A 19,346-nucleotide genomic window follows, 5' to 3' on the forward strand; every position below is an offset into this window, starting at 1 on the left:
CAGAGTGGTCTGAGGGATAGATTGGGCCCCAGGAGAGTGGGGAGCAGTGAACTGTGCAGGCTCCGGGCCCCACCACCGCCTGGGCCCCGACAGCCAGTGTGGCCACTTCAGTTCTCATCTTGTGGGCCCTTTGGGATTTAGCTTAGCTGCCATAAACTTTTACTCCACTCCTCTTTTTAAATTTAAATTGATATTGAAAGTACTTAGAGATTTTTTCAATTGTCGGAAATTTAGTAAATCCTATTAGCCTGTATCTGTGAATATCCTTCTGTTTTGTAACCTTTTTCACATACCGTATCTTGATCATCTTTTGATAAATATGCTTCCATAAAATTCTCAATGGCTGCTTAGTATTTCTTTGAGAGTGCCATAATTAATTTTTCAGTCCTTGAGTTTTGGCATATCAGCTGTTTCTACTTCTTTAAGTGCCCATCAGCTATGCATTTTCAGGTGGATTGGGGGCAAAGCTCAGCCTGTAAGTTTATTTATTTACTTTAAAATTTATTTATTTTCTTTTATTTATTTATTGGTTTTGGCTGCGTTAGGTCTTCGTTGCGGCGTATGGGCTTTTCTCTGATTGTGGTGAGCGGGGGCTACTCTTCGTTGCGGTACGCGGGCTTCTGATTGTGATGGCTTCTCTTGTTGCAGAGCACAGGCTCTAGGCGCACGGGCTCAGTAGTTGTGGCTCATGGGCTCTAGAGTGCAGGCTCAGTAGTTGTGGTGCACGGGCTTAGTTGCTCCACAGCATGTGGGATCTTCCGGGACCAGGGCTTGAACCCGTGTTCCCTGCATTGGCAGGCGGATTCCCAACCACTGTGCCACCAGGGAAGCCCCTCAGCCTGTAAACTTAGAGAAGCTGGGCTGGGCTCTGTAGAGTCTTGGGTGGGAGTAGGTTCAGACCATGTGGCTCAGATGCGATGGCAGCTCCAGCTGGGCAGGGGCCTGACTTAACTAGCGCTTGACACATTCAAAATAACCAAGTGAAAAATCACCCTTAGATAATCATTGTCAACTTTTAAAATAATTAATTAATTTATTTATTTAATTTTTGGCTGCATTGGGTCTTTGTTGCTGCGTGTGGGCTTTCTCTAGTGGCGGCAAGCCAGGGCTACTCCTCGTTGTGGTGTGCGGGCTTCTCATCGCGGTGGCTTCTCTTCATTGCGGAGCACGGGCTCTAGGCGTGCGGGCTTCAGTAGTTGTGGCACATGGGCTCAGTAGTTGTGGCTCACGGGCTCTAGAGCGCAGGCTTAGAAGTTGTGGCGCACGGGCTTAGTTGCTCCACAGCATGTGGGATCTTCCCAGACCAGGGCTCAAACCCGTGTCCCCTGCATTGGCAGGTGGATTCTTAACCGCTGTGCCACCAGGGAAGTCCCTCATTGTCAACGTTTGGTTGTTGTTTTCTATCCGTTAAATTTCTGTTATATGTTCAGAACAATCCTTTGCATACATTATTTTCAGTGGTTATATATAATGATCCATGTAATGTCCGGGTGTATCTTTATGTATTTTATATATATTTTATTTTTTGAGTATGTAAAGGATTCATGATTCATAATGCAAAAGGTGTTAAAGGACACACAGGGGAAAAAAATCTTCCTTCACTCCCAACCTCCTAGTTGCAAGACCACCTTGAGGGCCAGCTGCTTGGCTCCTTTCAGAGGTGGCCTGTGCACAGATATTCAAATATGCTGATATAGATCCCCCCAACCCCCCACATACACATGCTTATTTTTACACACGTGATAGCACACTACACTGCCATATTACTGTTCCTCACCTCACTCATGTCAATTTGACAGTACATCTTGACATTCATTACACAAAAGTTCGTGAAAAACATCTTCCTTGTCCCTTTGGTCATGTGGCGTTCTGTTGTTCATATGGGCCGAAGGGCACACAGCCAGGGTTTGCATGATGCACTCTCCCCGCTAGGAGAGGGTTAGCTCCAGGAGGGGGCTCTTAATGTCTGTGTCCTCCAGAGCACCTTAGCACAGGACTCTCCTGTTTTGCAGCCTTAGACCGGGGGAGTCTGAAAGGCTCCTGGTTCTCCTCTGGCCTGGCTCTCTCCACCATCTCTGCCTTTGGCTCCTGCAGAGTTGGGGATCGGCTCACATTTCCTCAGTGTTTGGGCATTGCCTCAGGCATAGGAAGAGCCCATGCTGTTGGAATCTGTCTTCTTCCCTTATCCAGAAGATTTCAGTCCAGGTCCATTTCACACCCAGTGCTGAGCAGAGAGGGCTGTAGAGATAAGCAGTAAGATAAGAAGCCAGGCTCCTGGACTTACTAGTAACAATGCCAAGTTCATGGAGATCAAACATACTGGAGAGGCAGGTAGTAGGCTGTTCTTTGGCTGGGCCTCAACTGCTGGGGTATGTCCTGGCCAGCCCTGCCACTTGATGTACATGTGCAGAAACAGGCGCATCCCTGCCACCCTGTGGGCCACACGAGGACCACTTTCAATCTGCTTGGGCAGTATTTTGAGAAGGCTTGGTAGGCCGTGCGGGCTGGGCATGGCCCAGCCATGGGCTGCTGGGCTGCTCGTTCCCACCTGCACTCAAGGGTTACTCTCTGGGCTTTGGAGGGTTGACCGTCCCATTTTGGGACAGTCTGCCGTATTCCCCTCCTAGCAGTTAGAGAGCTCTCAGAGTTTGCGAAGGGGCTTCTGGGGCAGCAGTGTGGAGTGGGAAGGTAGCACTCCTGGGCGATTTGACCTTTGCTCTGCAGGACACCACTCTGTGCAGTGTTGATGTCCACATTCTGTGTCACCTACAGCCTCATGAGAAATGATACCTTTGATTTCCATATGGAAGCCAGTGAAAGCATGACCCTTTCCATCCTGTCTCAAAAGCTTCAAAGCTGCATTTGAACCCAGGTCACACTGTTGGAAGGCCAAGGCTCTTGTACCCTCTCCCCCAAGCAGCTTCCTCGTTCTAAAATGGGGATAGCAGAACCAGCGTTTGGCTCTAGTGGCCTCCAGAAGGGTGAATTCCAGACGCCAGTGCCTGCCTGATGAATGTAGTAACATCCCACCCAGTCTCCAAGAGCTGTGGCAGTTCCAGTCACTGCAGGGGGAAGCCCCCAGGACAGCAGCCTGGGCCCACCTCGTGACCCTCTTGTCTTACCGTTTGTTTCTTGGCTTTCCTGTTGTGTCTCAAGTCCGGTCTTCTTTTGGATTTTTTGTTTTTAATCTTTCCATTTCCTTGCTGTTATCTTGCTAATAATATACTCTTTTCCCTTTTAGTGGTTTCCACAGCGGTACAACATATACATCCTTAACTTATCAAAGTCTAATAACAAGTCACATTTTACCATTTCCATACAGTGCCACGACCTCAGAACACTTTAAGGCCATTTACCTCTCTTCCTGTCTTCTGTACCGTTGTTGCTATATTTGAAATCCCACAAGTCATTATTACTGTTTATACTGTCAATATTCATTTAAATTTACCCACGTATTTACTCTTTCATGCTTCTCAAGGAATGCATTTCATTCCTTCCTGAGTTCCATGCTTCCATGTGAGATCATTTTCCTTCAGTCTAAAGCATTCCCTTTAGTGTTTCTTAAAGAACAGATCCTCTGATGACTAATTTTCCCAATTTTTCTTTATCTGGAAAAGTCTTTCTTTGAAGGCTGTTTAACCTAGCTTTATCATTCTGGTGTGACATTTTATTTACTTTCGGCCCTTCCCATGTATCTCTCCATTGCCTTACGATTTTCATGGCTTCTGTTAAAAAATCAGCTGTCATTTTCAGTTTCTCCTTTGAGGTTTGGGTGTCTTTGTCTAATTTAAGAATTTGTCTTTGGTGTTAAGTAGTTTGACAGTGATTTGCCTAGTTACGCTTTTCTTTAGAGTTCATAGAGTTTCTTTAATCTATGGCTTGATGTTTTTAATTAATTCTGTAAAATTTTCACTCATTATCTCTTTAAATATTGTTTTTGGGACTCTAATTACATGTATGTTAGATCTTTTCACCATGTTCCATATGTTTCTTAAGTTATTTTCTGTATTTTTCAACTTTTTTACTTCTGTCCCTCAGCCTGGATATTTTCTGGCTTATCTTACAGTTCACTAATCCTTTCTTTAGCAGTATCCACACTGCTGTTGAACCCATTTATAGACTTATTAATTTTGATTCTCTTTTCACTTGTAGAATTTCCATTTGATTGATTTTTACAGTTTCCAAAATTCAGATATCTCTGCTAAAATTCTTGATCTTGTGGTATACCTTCCTGAGCTTTTAATAATTTCAATTAACTTACATTTCATTTCTGATATTATATTCCAATATCTAGATCTCCTGTGAGTGTACTTCTGTTATCTTTATTTTTTTCTCTTGGCTTTGATTGAATTCTGGATATTGCATATGAAAAGTTCCAGAGGTAATTTGGGATTTTGAATAGTTTATTTTCCCCCAGAAGGAGTTTATTCTAGCTTTTAGCAGGCATGGATACCCTGACCTACCCTTTCAAGACTGATGAAGAGGCTTCCTCTCACTGAACACAAATTTTTGTCTCTTCAGCCTCATGAGATTGCAGGAAGCTCTGCTTGGTCTCTCGGCTTTTCAGCTTCTGCTTGTAAAAAGACAAATGCTTTAAGGGGAAAGAAATGCCCAAAGCCAGGCTCACCTTGTTGCACTTCCCTTCTTTCTGTGATTGCAGCCCCTCAGGTCCTTGTTGCCGTGGTAATTCACCAACACACAAATTTTTTTAAGTTTGCAGAAGGAGGGAATTAAACCTTGTTCCTTTGTTAGAAAGGCCAGGCCCAGAGCAGAACCCAGTGCCCCATGACCTCTCCAGAGATGTTTGCCATTTGGTGGTAATGGGGGTGGGGTGGGAGGAACAGTTAATTGGACATTAGTGAGGGTCAGTCTCTTCACTCTCTCTCAACAGACTGAACCAGGGAAGGACTTGAACCTAGCTTGACAGAGCTCGACACACGCAGCATAGCCTTCTTGTTTACAGATGTGAAAATCGGAGCCCAGAATGGGGCAGTTCCACGGTGACTGGGACCCAGGTGTTCTTGAGTGCTTGACCAGTGCTCAGCTCTAGGGGAGAACAGGGGACAGTGGCCGGCGGGGCTGCGGGGGGTGCTGGGGGTGGTTGCTGTGCAGCCAGCCCACCAGATGCTGCTGCTCTTTCCTGTTGCTTCTGGCCCCTCCCTGTCTCCTGCTGGGTCCTCCCTCATTCCGGCTAGTCTTCTGAAGCCTGGGCAGCAGGGGGTGCTGGAGGTGTGGGTGCTTGTGGTTACTGCTGTGAGCTCTGGGTACAGCTGCCACCAGACTCTCCTCTCTCTGATCTCTTACAAGGCCCTGGAGCCAGTTTCTGAGAGTGACAGGTTTTTTTTTATTCTCACTAATCCCCACAGTTTTCTTCCCACAGCCAGTTTCTCTTCCGCTTTTCTCCCCACCCTGTTATAAACGAAAGTCAGTGTACCGATCATGCCCCACTTTCTCTCCCAGTGCCTTAGTGACTTGGCATTTACCTCCAGGCATTAGGGGATGGGGGACAGGGTGGTGTCCCTGCTCCTTAGAGGAGGTAGACCCTGGGAGTAGGCAGCAGGCTTCCTCCACACAGGCCATGCTGGTACTACTCCCAGGCACACAGGTTTAGCCAAGCCCCAGGACTGCAGGCCCTGGGGGGCCTGGCAGAGGGCAGGGGGGCAGGTGAAACTGGTGAATAGGGGACTGATTTGGTGTCAGGAAACCCCCAAGTTCAGACCACTGTCACTTGCTAACTGTGTAGCCACAGACACCTCCTGCCTCACTTCTGGAAAAGCTTGTTTGCCCAGGGGCTGGAGAAATCAGCCACACATTTCCCTGGCACAGACAGAGGGTTCCGTAGATGACAGACCACAGGAGGCCTCCTGTTGGGAAAATGTTCCCAGGACTTCTGAGGCACCAGCAGTCCTGAGAGGGCTCAGCAGAGGTAGTGGGGAAGAAGGAGGACCCACATCCCAGTCCCGTCTGTCTAACCAGTTGGGGAGGCCACTTCTGCCTCCCCCAGGGCCTAGATGGTCTGTCCCAGTGTCTCTGTCTTGCCTGCATTAAGCAGCAGCCCCCAGGAACTCTCTCTTTGCCACCCTGTGGAGTTAGCCAAGGGCCCGTCCTGCAGGCAGGCTGCTGTGTGTGGGAGTCGGGGTTTGATGAGCTGCTGAGCCAGGGAGGCCCCCAGTGAGCACTTGGTACAGCCCACCCTGCCCAAGGAGACTACGATAAGAGGAAAACAACACCACGGTCGCTGGTCAATCCCAGCGTGCCGTTCTGACTCCTTGTGGCCGCTCCCCTTTCAAAGAGGAGGTCGTGGGATCTGCTCTGGTAGATTTAAAAAACCCCTTGCAGGGACGAGGTATGTGAACTTCTCATGGCTGTCCAGGTGCATTGTGGCTTTCCCAGCCTTGCACACTGTCATGCCTGTTCCCTCAGCCCTTGCTGGCCACTCCTAGCCACTACCAGACCCTTGCCACCAGTAGCTGAGGCTCCAGGGCACGAAGGCTCTGAGGAGCAGGTGGGGCTTGGGGAACCAGTGGGTGACCACTGGCTTCCTCTTTTAGGAGTAGCTCTGGCCCTGGCTTGGAGTCACAGCTTGCCTTGTCTCAGATGCTGCGACCACTGCTGTATGACCCTATAAAAATAGTGCAGTCTCTTTGACCCCCGGTTCCCGTAACTGTCAAATGGAGATAATGCTGGAGAGACATCCAGTGAATGCTCTCTGTGCACCCCTGGCCCCAGCTCTTGATGAGAACCTACGGTGCAAGTGGGGCTTTGGGAGAGCACCCAGCCCAGCTGCTAACTGGAAGATGAGGAGGCTGAGGCTCAGAGAAGGGAGCCTCTCACAATGAAGCTTCTGTTGCTGTGCTGTCCCCCTTCACCAGGTCATCTCCAGAGAGACCAGAGGAAAGTCAGGAAGTAGCCAGCTCCTATGGCTTCATCACATGCCAACCTGCAAGTGTGTAAGGTGAATGAGACTGTGTTATACCTTACTTCCTCTCTGCTTGTTCTCTCTGCCCTTTAGGGAACTCAGGCTGCGGAACTATGTCCCAGAGGATGAGGACCTGAAGAAGAGAAGGGTGCCCCAGGCCAAGCCAATCGCAGGTAGGTGGGCTGCATCTCCACCTCTGCTCTATGGCACTGTTGGTTGCCTCCACCTTGGCAGGTGTCACCCTCTCTTGGAGAATAACTGACAGTGCCAGGGCTGGGAGTTGGGCCTCCAGGACCCTCCATCACCATCTCGTGGCAGATGCACAACTAGAAGCAGTCTGGGCACTGAAGCGGCCTGTTGTGCCTGCTCTGCCCTGCTCACGCCCTGCCTTGGAGGCTTTCCAGGGACCTGTGAGGGAAGTGGCCACATCCCCTCAGAGGACTCTCCGGGCTGAGAAGTGGAAGTGGCCCTGGGGCCCTTGGACAGCAGGGGCAGGGTGATGGGTGCTGTGGGCCCTTGGAGGGTCAGAGTGAGAGACGCTGAAGATGGGCTGACCATCCAGGTCCTTGGAGAGTAGTGGGCAGGCAGACACCCGCCCAGCTTGGGGCGTGGCAGTGCCAGAGCACAAAGGATGGGCAGAGGTGTTCTCACTGGTGGGATGAAGGGCCTGGCCCAGAGGCTGCCCAGTCACACCACGGTGCGGGGAGCAGCACAGCAGCCAGAGCATCTGGCCAGCTGCAGCCTGTCCAGAGCCATCCACGCTGGAGATGCTGGGGTGCTTCTTATCATGCAGATCCCTGGCCCTGGCCATGTTTTTTATTCTTTGTTTGTATCAATTTTTAATTATATGAGTAATAAACTAATAGATACATTTATCTTATAAAAGAGTAAAGTGTTGCCCATTCAGCCACACTCCAGTCTGCCTCCCCATCCCCTTCGCCCCTGAGATTCACACACTTCCCAGGTGATCTGCTTCATGGTCTGGGCCTTGCCATGTTGAGGCAGTGGCATGGTGGGGAGAGTAAGGCAGGACAGGGACGGGGAACTGGTCCCATGTCTCAGGGTCAGCACTTGTGGCTGGAGGGAGGTGAGGCCGGGCAGAGGGGCCATGAGGAGGCCCGGGACAATGGTGAGGGGGGGTTAGAGGAAGCCCGTGGAGCCCAAATTTGTTGTTCTTGACATCTGTCCCCACAGGGTCAGGGCCCTCCGGGTCAGGCCACCCAGAGGCCCGTTGTGCTGTTGGCAGCTGGGTGGAGCCGGGAGGTACACGTAGGCAGGACTCCTCAAGGTGGCTGCCCCCCTGGTCTTGGGAGCACAGATCTAAGAGTGGGACGGGAAGAAACGCCACCTGTGCCCTGGCCATTCCCAGGGCACGTCCTCAGAGCCCAGGAGCCCCAGGAGGGTATGGGAAAAGCCAGTCCTCAAGGCCCTTCCCAAAACCATACTTTGGATATATCCAGGCAACTGTCTCATTTCCCACCTGGGGATCCTGGGACTAAGAGAAGCACCCATGCTTCCTGGCTAGAGGTCTGGGCTCCGTCTACTCTAGCCTGCTGGCCCTCCTTCATCCCCGGATTGGCTTCATCCTGAGAAACCCAAGCCCTTCCTCCAGAGCTGCCTTTGCAGGATCTTCACCTCTAGGTAGTTAGGGGCCAAGGGGAGAGGCAGGGCAAGAAAGCCCAGACTCTCCCAGGGACCTGCAGCTGCAGTTTGCCATATCTGGGAGAGTGGTGGCTCCTTTCCGACCTGCCTCCGTTGTTGTCTTGCGCCCCCTAGTGGAAGAGAAGGTGAAGGAGCAGCTGGAAGCCGCCAAGCCAGAGCCCATCATTGAGGAAGTGGTGAGTGCCTGGGGGTGTCCCCGTCCTCCCTTGCTCCTTCTGTGGGTCCTTTTCTGCTTCCCGCCTGCTCTCTTCACACATCCTTCCTTCTCGTCACTTCTTTATTCCCTTTCTACCTCCCTGTTTCCCCTCAGCCCCCTCCTTCCTCCTCCCTTTTCTCCCCTTTTCCTACCTCTGTCCCCTGTCTTCTACTTCCCTTGGGGCTAAGCCCTTCCAGCCCTGACATGTGTCTCCTCCCTCCCCAGGACCTGGCCAACCTCGCACCCCGGAAGCCTGATTGGTGAGTGTTGCCCATGTAGGACCAGTGCAGACTGACTGGGACACTCTTGGTGCTAGGCATGGGCTCCGGCTGGGCCTTTCCCAGCCTTGCAACGGGAGGCAGGCAGTGTAGACTTACAGCTACAGGAGATTATTAATGTCTGAAGTGAGTGCCGAGAAGGACATAAGTGGAGGATGAGAGGGACATGACGGGGAATGACACCTAAGGGTGGGGAGGGGCTCGGGCAGAGGGGGCTCAGCAGTCCCCTCCAAAAGTCCCTTCTGAAAGGGTGAGGGCCCGCCCCACCTCAGAGAGCTCCGTTTGAACAAGGCTGACCGTTGCCCTCAGGGAGCCGTAGGGTAGAGGCAAGACGGTGGGAAGGGCAGATGAAGGTTTCTGCCCCAGTTCCGCCACCAGCTAGCCTGTTTCCCTTTGGCCTCAGCTCCCTCTGCAGTGCAATGGGGATGCTCATCCTTCCTGGTGCGCCTTTGACTGGGCAGAGAAAGAGGGTGAGAGAGGGCCGTGTGTTCGCTTTACCTTGGGCCAGAGGTACCAGCCATTTCCCTCTCACTTGCAATTCTGTGTCAAGTACGGCACTAGCTGAAGGTGGTCTAATTTGATGAAACAAAAGCATGGGGCGCGTGTCCTTGGAAACCCAGAGCCAGGGGGAATAGGCTGTGTGTGCACTTCTGGAAGCTCCTGGTGGTGAGGGTGAACGTGTGGTCGAAGGAGGAGCAGGACCCCCAGCGGGCCGGGGCAAGTCACTCCCTGATGGAGACCAAGGGGAACAGACAAAGAGAGGACCCTAAGGACCATCTACCTTGTACACCTTGACTCGGTCCCCTGTGTTGGGTGGGTCTGCGGTGCTAGTCCCTGCCTCACTGGGACTGGCAAGGATGGCTGATGCTGGGTTTTGGAGGACACAGAGAGAGGGAGGAGCATCCTGGCCTCAGGCACCCGAGTGTGATTCCTGATGCCGGAGGGCCTGTGGGAGGGGAAGGCCCCAAGGCTACACCAGGCCAGCCTTCAGCCTCCGGCTTCCTCCCACCTCCCTGCTCCAGGGACCTCAAGAGAGATGTAGCCAAGAAGCTGGAGAAGCTAGAAAAGCGGACCCAGAGGGCCATCGCCGAGCTGATCCGTAAGTGCGGGGCCTGGTAAGACAGGGTTCCCTGCCCTCTGGGTGGTGGCGCAAGCACACGGCCCCTCTCCACTCCTCCTATCTGCCGCCCTTCCAGGTGAGAGGCTGAAGGGCCAGGAGGACAACCTGGCCTCTGCAGTGGCGGCCACCACCACCGAACAAGAGGCTGGTGACTCCGACTGAGGCACGCCCTATCCCCTCGCCGCCCGCCTTTCAGGCCTGTCCTATAGGAGGATGGTCTTGGGCAAGGGTAGGGGCTGGGCTTGCCATCACCTCCAGTTTGGCCTCAGAACAGTGACTCCCTGCCTAGCAGTCTGAACCCCACCCCTCCCCATGCTGTGAGGTCGGCTCCTTGTCTCCTGAGTGGTCCCCAGCGTGCTGAGTTGGGGCAGAGCCAGCAACAGCTCTGTGGGCTTGCTGTATCTCTACGTATATATGTTATTTTGAATTTTTTTAATGTCTGGAAATAGAAACAAGCAGACCCCTGTGTATGGCAGAAACCTCCTGAATATTTGGGATACTCTGGGTTTGGGCCCCAAGACAGGGCAGCTGCAGAGGTGATGTTTAATATGAGTAAGCCCTGTGTTGGGCTGAACATGTTGAGGCTGGAGGGGTGGGGAAGGCCCAGGCCTGACCTTCTGGGTCGGGTTCTGGTCCAGTCCTTGGTCAGCGGTGATCACCTCAAAATCCTTGGGTGACAGAGGTAGGCCTTACAGTAGTTTGTGGGATACCTTGGAGAGGCTCCCACTCTGGTCCTCTGTGGACCCCCTCGCAGTGAGAAGGAAACGACTGGGCCCATGAAGGGGGTGCGCTGTGCCTTGGCAAAGCCTTGACTCTGGGCCACTACAGATTCGGGGCCCCTGGCACTGCTCGTTCACATTCCACCCACAGCCCCAGCAGCCCGTCTCCCCACTTCACCGGCCAGAGCTAGACGCTGGCTTCCCTGGCACAGGGCGCCCGTATGGGGGAGGGTGGCCCATTCTGCTAAAGACTGGGGTATTGTAGCCTGGGTTTCGGGGGTGGTCTTGGACCCTGGGTCCCCAAGGTCCTGGCTTCAGGACCGTGAGCCTCCTCCATGGAGCTGACTCTCCACAATGACTGGCTGGCCACAAGTCTGACTCCAGGTACCTGTGACCATTTAGAGTTTCATCTCCTCCAGAATGATCACACTCTTAAGTTTCCTTCATGGTTTCCCCTTGAGCCTCCCACCCCTGCCCTGAGTCATCCCGGTGTATTCCTCCCTCCGTGCCAGCTTCTAGAAACACAATGGCCCAGCTCTGGTGGACGGTGCTGAGGACTCAGGCGGTAGAGGTGGAGGGAGTGTGTGCACACAGACTGTCACTCATACAACAAAGTAAACGGTTTAACTTAAAATTATGCAACTCCTCTAAGAAGATAGTTCTTGGGAAGGGAGCAGAAACTGGCAGCTCTGAGTAAGGGCTGAAGTGGTAGGTGGCTGACTGCTGCGGTGAGCAGTGAGACAAGGCCAGGACTGATTCCCACAAGGGACAGGGATCAGACATGCCCCACTGGTGTCAGGACTGGAGCCAGGCTCCCTCTGCATAGCCAGGGTCTAGAGCTGGGCTTCCCTTCCTAGGAATAAAGGATGAAAAGATGCCCCCACCTCCTGGGATTGCAGTTGGAAGCAGGATGTTTGTCTGTGGCAGTGTAGGACTCAGACACCTGTGACTGGCAACTAGGCTCCCACTCAGCACCAGAGTAAGGATATCCCCACTGTATGAGAGCCCAGAGAGTTAATGAGAGGTTTGCTTCTGCATTTACAACCCTGTGTGCCCTATAGAACAACGGCCCTGCAGGGAGAGAGAAAAGCAAAAACTATCACCCATGAGGGACACTCAAAAATTATAAAATGCATGAGAAAATCCAGTGCCGTAAAGAATGGCCAGCAGCCCAACAAGTGGGAGAATTTCTACTTGAAGAAAGTAAAACGATAATATCCTAACAGGCTTTAAAATGAGCATTTGTTTTATCACCAGTGAGATCAAAGAGGGACTGACCCCCCTCCCACACACAACTCAAGAACAGGGATTTGGTATAAGAAACAACTGATTAGAAATCTTGGAAATAAAGAATGTTTATTTATTTATTTTTAAAATTTATTTATTTATTTATTTTTGGCTGCGTTGGGTCTTCATTGCTGCGTGCGGGCTTTCTCTTGTTGCGGAGAGCGGGGGCTACTCTTCGTTGCGGTGCACGTGCTTCTCATTGCGGTGGCTTCTCGTGTTGCAAAGCACAGGCCCTAGAGTGCTTGGGCTTCAGTAGTTGTGGCATGCGGGCTCAGTAGTTGTGGCTTGTGGGCTCTATAGCGCAGGCTCAGTAGTTGTGGTGCACAGGCTTAGTTGCTCCGCGGCTTGTGGCGTCTTCCCGGACCAGGGCTCGAACCCGTGTCCCCTGCATTGGCAGGTGGATTCTTAACTGCTGAGCCACTGGGAGGCCCAAGAATGTTTATTAAAATAAGAAACTCACTGGAGGAGCTAAATGATAACTTATAGTCAAAGAAGGGATTAATAAATTGGAAATAAAGTTGAAGATCCAAAAGGTGGCAGAGAGAGAGAAAGAAGGAGAGAGAGGGGTTGGGTTGAGAACCCTGACGTACTGGTAGCTGTCCTTTAGCTGATAGGAATTCGTTCGGGAAAAGAAAACTGGAGAAAAAAGGTACTTGAAGAAGGAGTAGCAGTCACTTCTGTTTCTGGCATCTTGGTAGGATGGTTGCCTGAACTGATCTTCCCTTGGAAAACAGCTAAAAATACTAGGTAAATAAATATTGACAAATGCTTTTTAAATGCATCAATGATCTGGCAAGAAAGGAAGGAATACTCAGGCCAAAAGGTAAGAGAAGCGGCAGAATGCTGAAGCCTGACCTTTGCCCTGAAGGTATTTGACAAGCCAGGTGAAATCGAGCCTTGGTTTTGGAGGCCCTCAGTGCCTGGTGGGGCCCCAAAGGGCAGCACCCTCTGTGAACTAATAATCAGTCTGTACTCTTGGCATCCCAAGGGGAACTTGAACCCTGCGAATTACTGGAGTAGAATAAAGTCTCCCTTGAGAACTGAAGCAGCCCTCCCTCATGTGGGTTTGCACACGAGAAACCTCAGGGCAAGATTTACAGTGGTCCCAGAATGTGGTGGTCTCAGACACTTGATAGAAGGAAATGCAGATCCGACCTGAATGAATCTTTATTCATCTTAGTCCTCAAAGAATCCCCACCAATAAAGTTCCAAGAAAGAGGAATAGCTTACAGAAAAGTTCACCAGATATACTAGGCAACAAAGCAAAGGACATCAGAAAGAACATGGTAGCATGAGAGTTGCAAAGACTTCAGACATTAGAATTATCAGTCAGATAATTTCAATGTTTAAAAATGATTTAAGAACTAAAAGAGAAGCTTGAAAACCAGAATAGATTTGCAGAAGAACCAAAGTGATGCTCTAGAAGTAAAAATTATTATGGCAATTTAAAACCTTATATCTGTGAATTAGAGCCAAAGAGATAATTTGTGAATAGGAAGCTAGATCTGAAGAGGTTATCCAGAATGCAGCCAGTGTGATAAACAGGTCAGTAATGTAAAACAAGAGGCTAAGAGATATGAAGGATAGAGTGAGAAGATCCAACCTGTGGTTAGAGTTCCAGGGGGAAAAAAAGGCAAAAATGGGACAAAGGTAATTTTTTTTTTTAAATGACTGAACTTTTCAAAACCACCAGTCCACAGATTCGAGGTCAACAGTTCTCAAGCTGGGCAACTAAAAGACATCTGCAGTCAAATGTTCTGTCTCTTGTTATGGGTGGTGATTCATTAGGTATGTTCACTTTACGAATATTCATTGAACTTTACATATATGTTTTGTGCACTTTTTGTACGTTCATTACAGCTCAATAAGCAAGTTTGCCTCAAGTTTTTTTCACACTTCATATTAATTATAAATTGCTGCATACAAATTACCCCAAATCTCTGTGGCTTAAAACAACAAATCGTTATTATCTGACAGTTTCTGTGGATCAGGAATTCAGGAGTGGCTTAGCAGAGTAGTTCTAGCTTGAGGTCTCTTTGAAGTAGCCGTCAAGATGTCCTCCAGGGCAGCAGCATCGCAAGGCTCGACTGGGGCTGGAGGATCTGCTTCAGGACCGTTTCCACTCCCAGGGCTCACAGGAATGCTTAGGGAAGCATTACATACACACAGTTCTTGCCGCGTGCACCTCTCCATAAGGCTTGCGTGAGTGTTCACATGTGGTAGCAGCTGGCTTTCCCCAGAATGAGCGATCCCAGAGAGGAAGCAGGAGGAAGCTTTAGGGTCTTTTATGACCAGGTCTTGGAAGTGATATTCTGCCACAATCTATTTGTTAGAAGCAAGTCACTGCGTCCAGCCCACACTCAAAGGGAGAAGAATTAGGTTCCACCTTGAGGTGGAGTCTAAGAATTTGTGGACGTATTTTAAAACCAGTACATACCTGGACACATTGTAATAAATTGTCAGAACAAAAAGACCAAGAAACAATCTTAAAATTAGAGAAGATTATATTTTCTTTCAAAGAGCAAGCCCACAGCAAATGTCTCAAACACAGCCGGTGTTAACTGGAATGGTACCATCTGGCATCAGTGTTAACTGGACAAAAGGTAATTGTCAACTTGAAATTCTATACGCAGAGAAAATATGTTACAAGTACAAAATATTTTTAGACAAACAAAATCAGAGGTTTTGTCACCAGCAGACTCTTTAAAAATATATATCTTGAGGTAATGAAAATATTCTAAAATGGATTATGGTGATGGTTGTACAAGTCTGTGAATATGCTAAAAGCCACTGAATTGTACATTTAAATGGGTGAATTGTATGAGGTATATATTATACTCAATAAAGCTGTTTTTTAAAAAAAGAAATAAGCATTCTCCTTAAAAAAAAAAAAAAAAAAAAAGACTGAATGTCTTTTTTTGAATGAATGTCTTCAGACGGAATCCCAGATGGAAGATCTGAGATGTAAGAAGGAATGAAGAGAAAGAAAGTGTAAATTTAAGTAGACATTAACCTTATAAAACAAATACGTGTTGTGAAGTAAAAGTAAAACAAGAGCTACTTAGAGTACATAACAACAATAATAGTAAGTCCTGAGGTGAGAGGTGAGTGGAATTACAGCCATCTACCAAGCTCACTCAGGAAGAGAGCAAAGACTCTGGTGTACAGACAGGCTGACATTTCTAGGATAACGCTAAAAATAGAAATAGAGTGATAGAATGTACCCCTTCTTTTTTTTTTTTTTTTTTTTTTTTTTTTGCTTCACCATGCAGCATGTGGGATCTTAGTTCCCTGACCAGGGATCAAACCCCTGCCCCCTGCATTGGGAGCGCAGAGTATTAACCTCTGGACCGCCAGGGAAGTCCCTAGTACCTCTTCCAAAGAAATTAAGAAAAAAAAAATGGACTGAGAAAAATAAATTATCCAAAAGAAGGCAAAGAGAGAAAAAGGTGGGACAGATAAATCCAAATATGTCATTAATTACTATTAAAGTACCTGTTCGCTTTTTAAAAAAACTCGGTCTGATGTCATTTAAAAAAAGAAACCTAAACACAGTCAAACAGATTGAAAGGGATTAGAAAAGCTCTGTCATGCTCAAAATCAACAGAAGGAAGCTCAGGTAGCTGGGATGATGCCAGACAAGGGAGACTTTCAGACAGAAGGGTTACTAGCTACCCTGGTGTGCTGTGGAGCAGCGGGCCTCCCACCTGCCACATGTGGGAATGCTGGTTGGTAAGACCACTTTTGAAAAAGTTGAACTGGTGCACAGCCAGTGACCAGCAATTCCACTATTAATGTCCTAGAGCACTGTTGCACAGGAGTACCAGGAGACAGGGACAGGAACCCTAATAGAAGCAATGTTCATAATAGCACACATACACACAGTAAAACACAATGAGTTATTGTTTTGACAGTGGAATACTCTATAGCAAGGAAATGAGCTATAACCCCGTGTAAGATTGTGAATACATCTCAAAAGAAGCAAGTCAGACTTCCCTGGTGGCACAGTGGTTAAGAATCCACCTGCCAGTGCATGGGACATGGGTTTGAACCCTGGTCCCAGAAGATACCACATGCCACGGAGCAACTAAGCCCGTGCGCCACAGCTACCGAGCCTGCGCTCTAGAGCCCGCGAGCCACAACTGCTGAGCCCACGTACCACAACTACTGAAGCCCACACACCTAGAGCCCACGCTCCACAACAAGAGAAGCTACCGCAGTGAGATGCCTGCGCACCACAACGAAGAGTAGCCCCCGCTCACCACAACTAGAGAAAGCCCGCACGCAGCAACGAAGACCCAACGCAGCCAAAATTAAATAATTTTTTTAAAAAAAAAGAAGCAGGTCACGGAAGAAAAGAAGTATGAGACATTTGTGTGATGTTCCAACACAGGCAGAGTAGAACAATATAGTCTCTAAGGATACACACATGGGTGGTAAAGTCGGCACAGAAGAGCAAGGCAATGATCCTCATCATCAGGCTTGTGGTTAGCTCTGGGAAGGGGCCTTTTGAGGTGTTGATAATGTTCTTTTTCTTGGCTTAAGTGGTGGGAATTCATTTTATTCTTTATCTATTCATTGTATACATTTTTTTGGTTGTATATACTGTATTTCACACACTTTTAAAAGAAATTTCCAGAATTCACAACCTAAATTACTCGATAAGTATGAAGTGGAATTTTTTTAATGGCCACCTCTGCAGTTTCACTACAATGGTTAAGATTAGGACATTGAGGGGAAAGAGGAAAATCCAACAAGCTACAGGAGGAAAAGAAAAAAAACAACAACGGAAAGATTGCCTACTAATGAATGAGTTCCACTTTTCATCAATCAATGGTAGATAGTAGAAGACAAATTTTTCCTAAGTGCTGAGGAAACATAAATGTCAGTCTGCTCAATAATAAATAATAAGGGCAAGATAGACATTTTCAGGCTTATGACATAAGTGTTTACTCTGCACTGATCTTTGCTGAAAGAACTACTAAAGGATGCTCCATAGCAGGAGGAGCAGGGTGGGGGCAGGGAGAAGGATATGGGAATCAGGACGACATTTGGCAGATGCTCACCTACAGGATTTTAAACGAGGAGGGGTTTTTTCTTGTGTTATGTGTAAGGTGGTACAGTGACTCCTTGAGACCACCAAGGACGTGAGTCCCTTCCGTGTCCTCAGCTGCCATCCTTAGCTCTCTTGGGAGCCTTCCCCCCGCCGGCCCCCACCCCCGACCTCCCAGGTTCGAGCTACAGGCAGGTGGGGGAAGGGCAAAGGGCAAGCCAGCGGAAGAAACAATGGCTTCAAGCCCCATCCCCCATGATTTCCTTCACATCTGATCAGCCATTACTGTGTCAGATCCAACCCTAACTGCAGACATGTGGGGAGTAAGGGTATTTTGAGCTGGGCACATTGCCACCATGATTGAAATTGAGGTTCCATGAGAAAGGAAGAAGGGTAGAAAGAGTACCGGGAAGGCAGCCAGCAGTGCCTGCCACAGGATGCAGGAAGAAGTGGTGAGCAAAGAAACTGGTAAACATTGCAGAAATCAGTAATTGACTAACAAGAAATAAAGACTGACGAAGAAAGAGGAGACAGGGACTTCCCTGGTGGTGCAGTGGTTAAGAATCCCCCTGCCAATGCAGGGGACATGGGTTCAATCCCTGGTCCAGGAAGATCCCACATGCTACGGAGCAACTAAGCCCGTGCGCCACAACTACTGAGCCCGTGCTCTAGCGCCCGCGAGCCACAACTACTGAGCCCACGTACCGCAACTACTGAAGCCCGCACGCCTAGAGCCCGTGTCCGCAACAAGAGAAACCACCGCAATGAGAAGCCTGTGCACCGCAATGAAGAGTAGCTCCCGCTCACCACAACTAGAGAAAGCCCACGCGTAGCAACGAAGACCCAATGCAGCCAAAAATAAATTTAAAAAAAAAAGAGGAGACACACATTAGGCATATTAGGAATGAAATAAGGCTATCACTATAGACCCCATGGACATCAAAAGGACAATAAAGGGGTACTGTAAATAACTACCCACATTTTGACAAGTTGATGAAATGGACCAATTCCTTGAAAAGTGCAAACTGCCATAACTCACCCCAAATGAAAAAGATAATTTGCATAGCTCTGTAACTATTAAGGATATTGAATTCATAATTTTTAAACCCCTGAAAAAGAAATCTCCAAGCTCAGGTGGTTTTACTGGGAATTGATACACAGGTTTAATGCAATTCATATCAAAATCTCAATAAGATTTTTATATATAGACAAGATTATTCTAAAATGTATCAGGAAAGTTACAAGAACTTGAACAGCTTAAACAATTTTTAACTAGAAGAAGAAAGCAGGAGGAATCAATCTACCCGTTTCAAGACTTACTATACAGCTACAGTAATCAAGATGGTGGTATTGATGGAAAAGTAGGCACATAGACCAATGGAAGAATACAGAGAACTCAGAAGTAGCCCCACATAGGTATGGCTCACTAATTTGTGGCAAAGGTGCAAAATGAGCTCAATGGAGGAAGGATAGTCTTTAGTAAATTGTGCTGGAGTGATTGGATATCCATCCAAAGGCCCCAAAAAGGAACCCCAACCTACACTTCAGACCTATACAAAAATTAAAGTGGATTATAGGAGAAAACCTTCAGGACCTAGAGCTTGGTGAAGAGTGTTCTTAGACATGAGAAAGCACAATTCATGAAGAAAAAAATGGGCAAATTTGACAACCAAAATGATAAGCTTTTGCTCCAACAAAGACCCTGTTAAAAGGATGAAGAGAAAAGCTACTGACTAAGAAAATACGTGCAAACCCCATATCTGATAAAGGACTTCTACCTAGAATAATACAGTACTCTCGATTGGAGGGACAGGCCCCAGCAACAGACTCTCAGGCCCCAGCAGCTCCTTTGTCATAGGGCTGAAGAAATGGGCCAAGTGGCAGTGCCCAGCTCTGTGGATGGAGCCCTGGTGTGCCCATTGCTACCCGGTTCACCAGGCACTCCTCCAGGACAGCCCTGACCTCCCAACGCTCCAGGCCCCTCCTCCTGCTTGAAATCCTCGAGGACATCTGGCCTCTGGGTCATCTCAGGAGAGGTGTCAGGCTTGAAATGTTTGGCAACAGCATGGATACCCCGTTGCCAAGCAGAGGACAGGAGTACAGGGCCTGCTG

The 19,346-nt window shown here is 48.7% G+C and overlaps 1 protein-coding gene across 1 annotated transcript in view; it reads left to right on the plus strand.

Annotated features, from left to right (window-relative positions):
- Positions 1-12,261, plus strand: part of CCDC12 (coiled-coil domain containing 12) — a 49,103-nt gene extending 36,842 nt beyond the window's left edge. Inside the window, exons 3-7 of the mRNA XM_081246594.1 lie at positions 7,013-7,092; positions 8,696-8,757; positions 9,003-9,037; positions 10,078-10,154; positions 10,252-12,261. Of these exons, the coding sequence (XP_081102720.1) occupies positions 7,013-7,092; positions 8,696-8,757; positions 9,003-9,037; positions 10,078-10,154; positions 10,252-10,337 (340 nt within the window). The 3' untranslated portion in view covers positions 10,338-12,261. The remainder of the gene's footprint in view (positions 1-7,012; positions 7,093-8,695; positions 8,758-9,002; positions 9,038-10,077; positions 10,155-10,251) is intronic.
- Positions 12,262-19,346: the final 7,085 nt, after the last annotated feature.

Source organism: Mesoplodon bidens (assembly GCF_964165515.1).
Source record: "Mesoplodon bidens genome assembly, chromosome: 10".
Lineage (NCBI taxonomy): Eukaryota > Metazoa > Chordata > Mammalia > Artiodactyla > Ziphiidae > Mesoplodon > Mesoplodon bidens.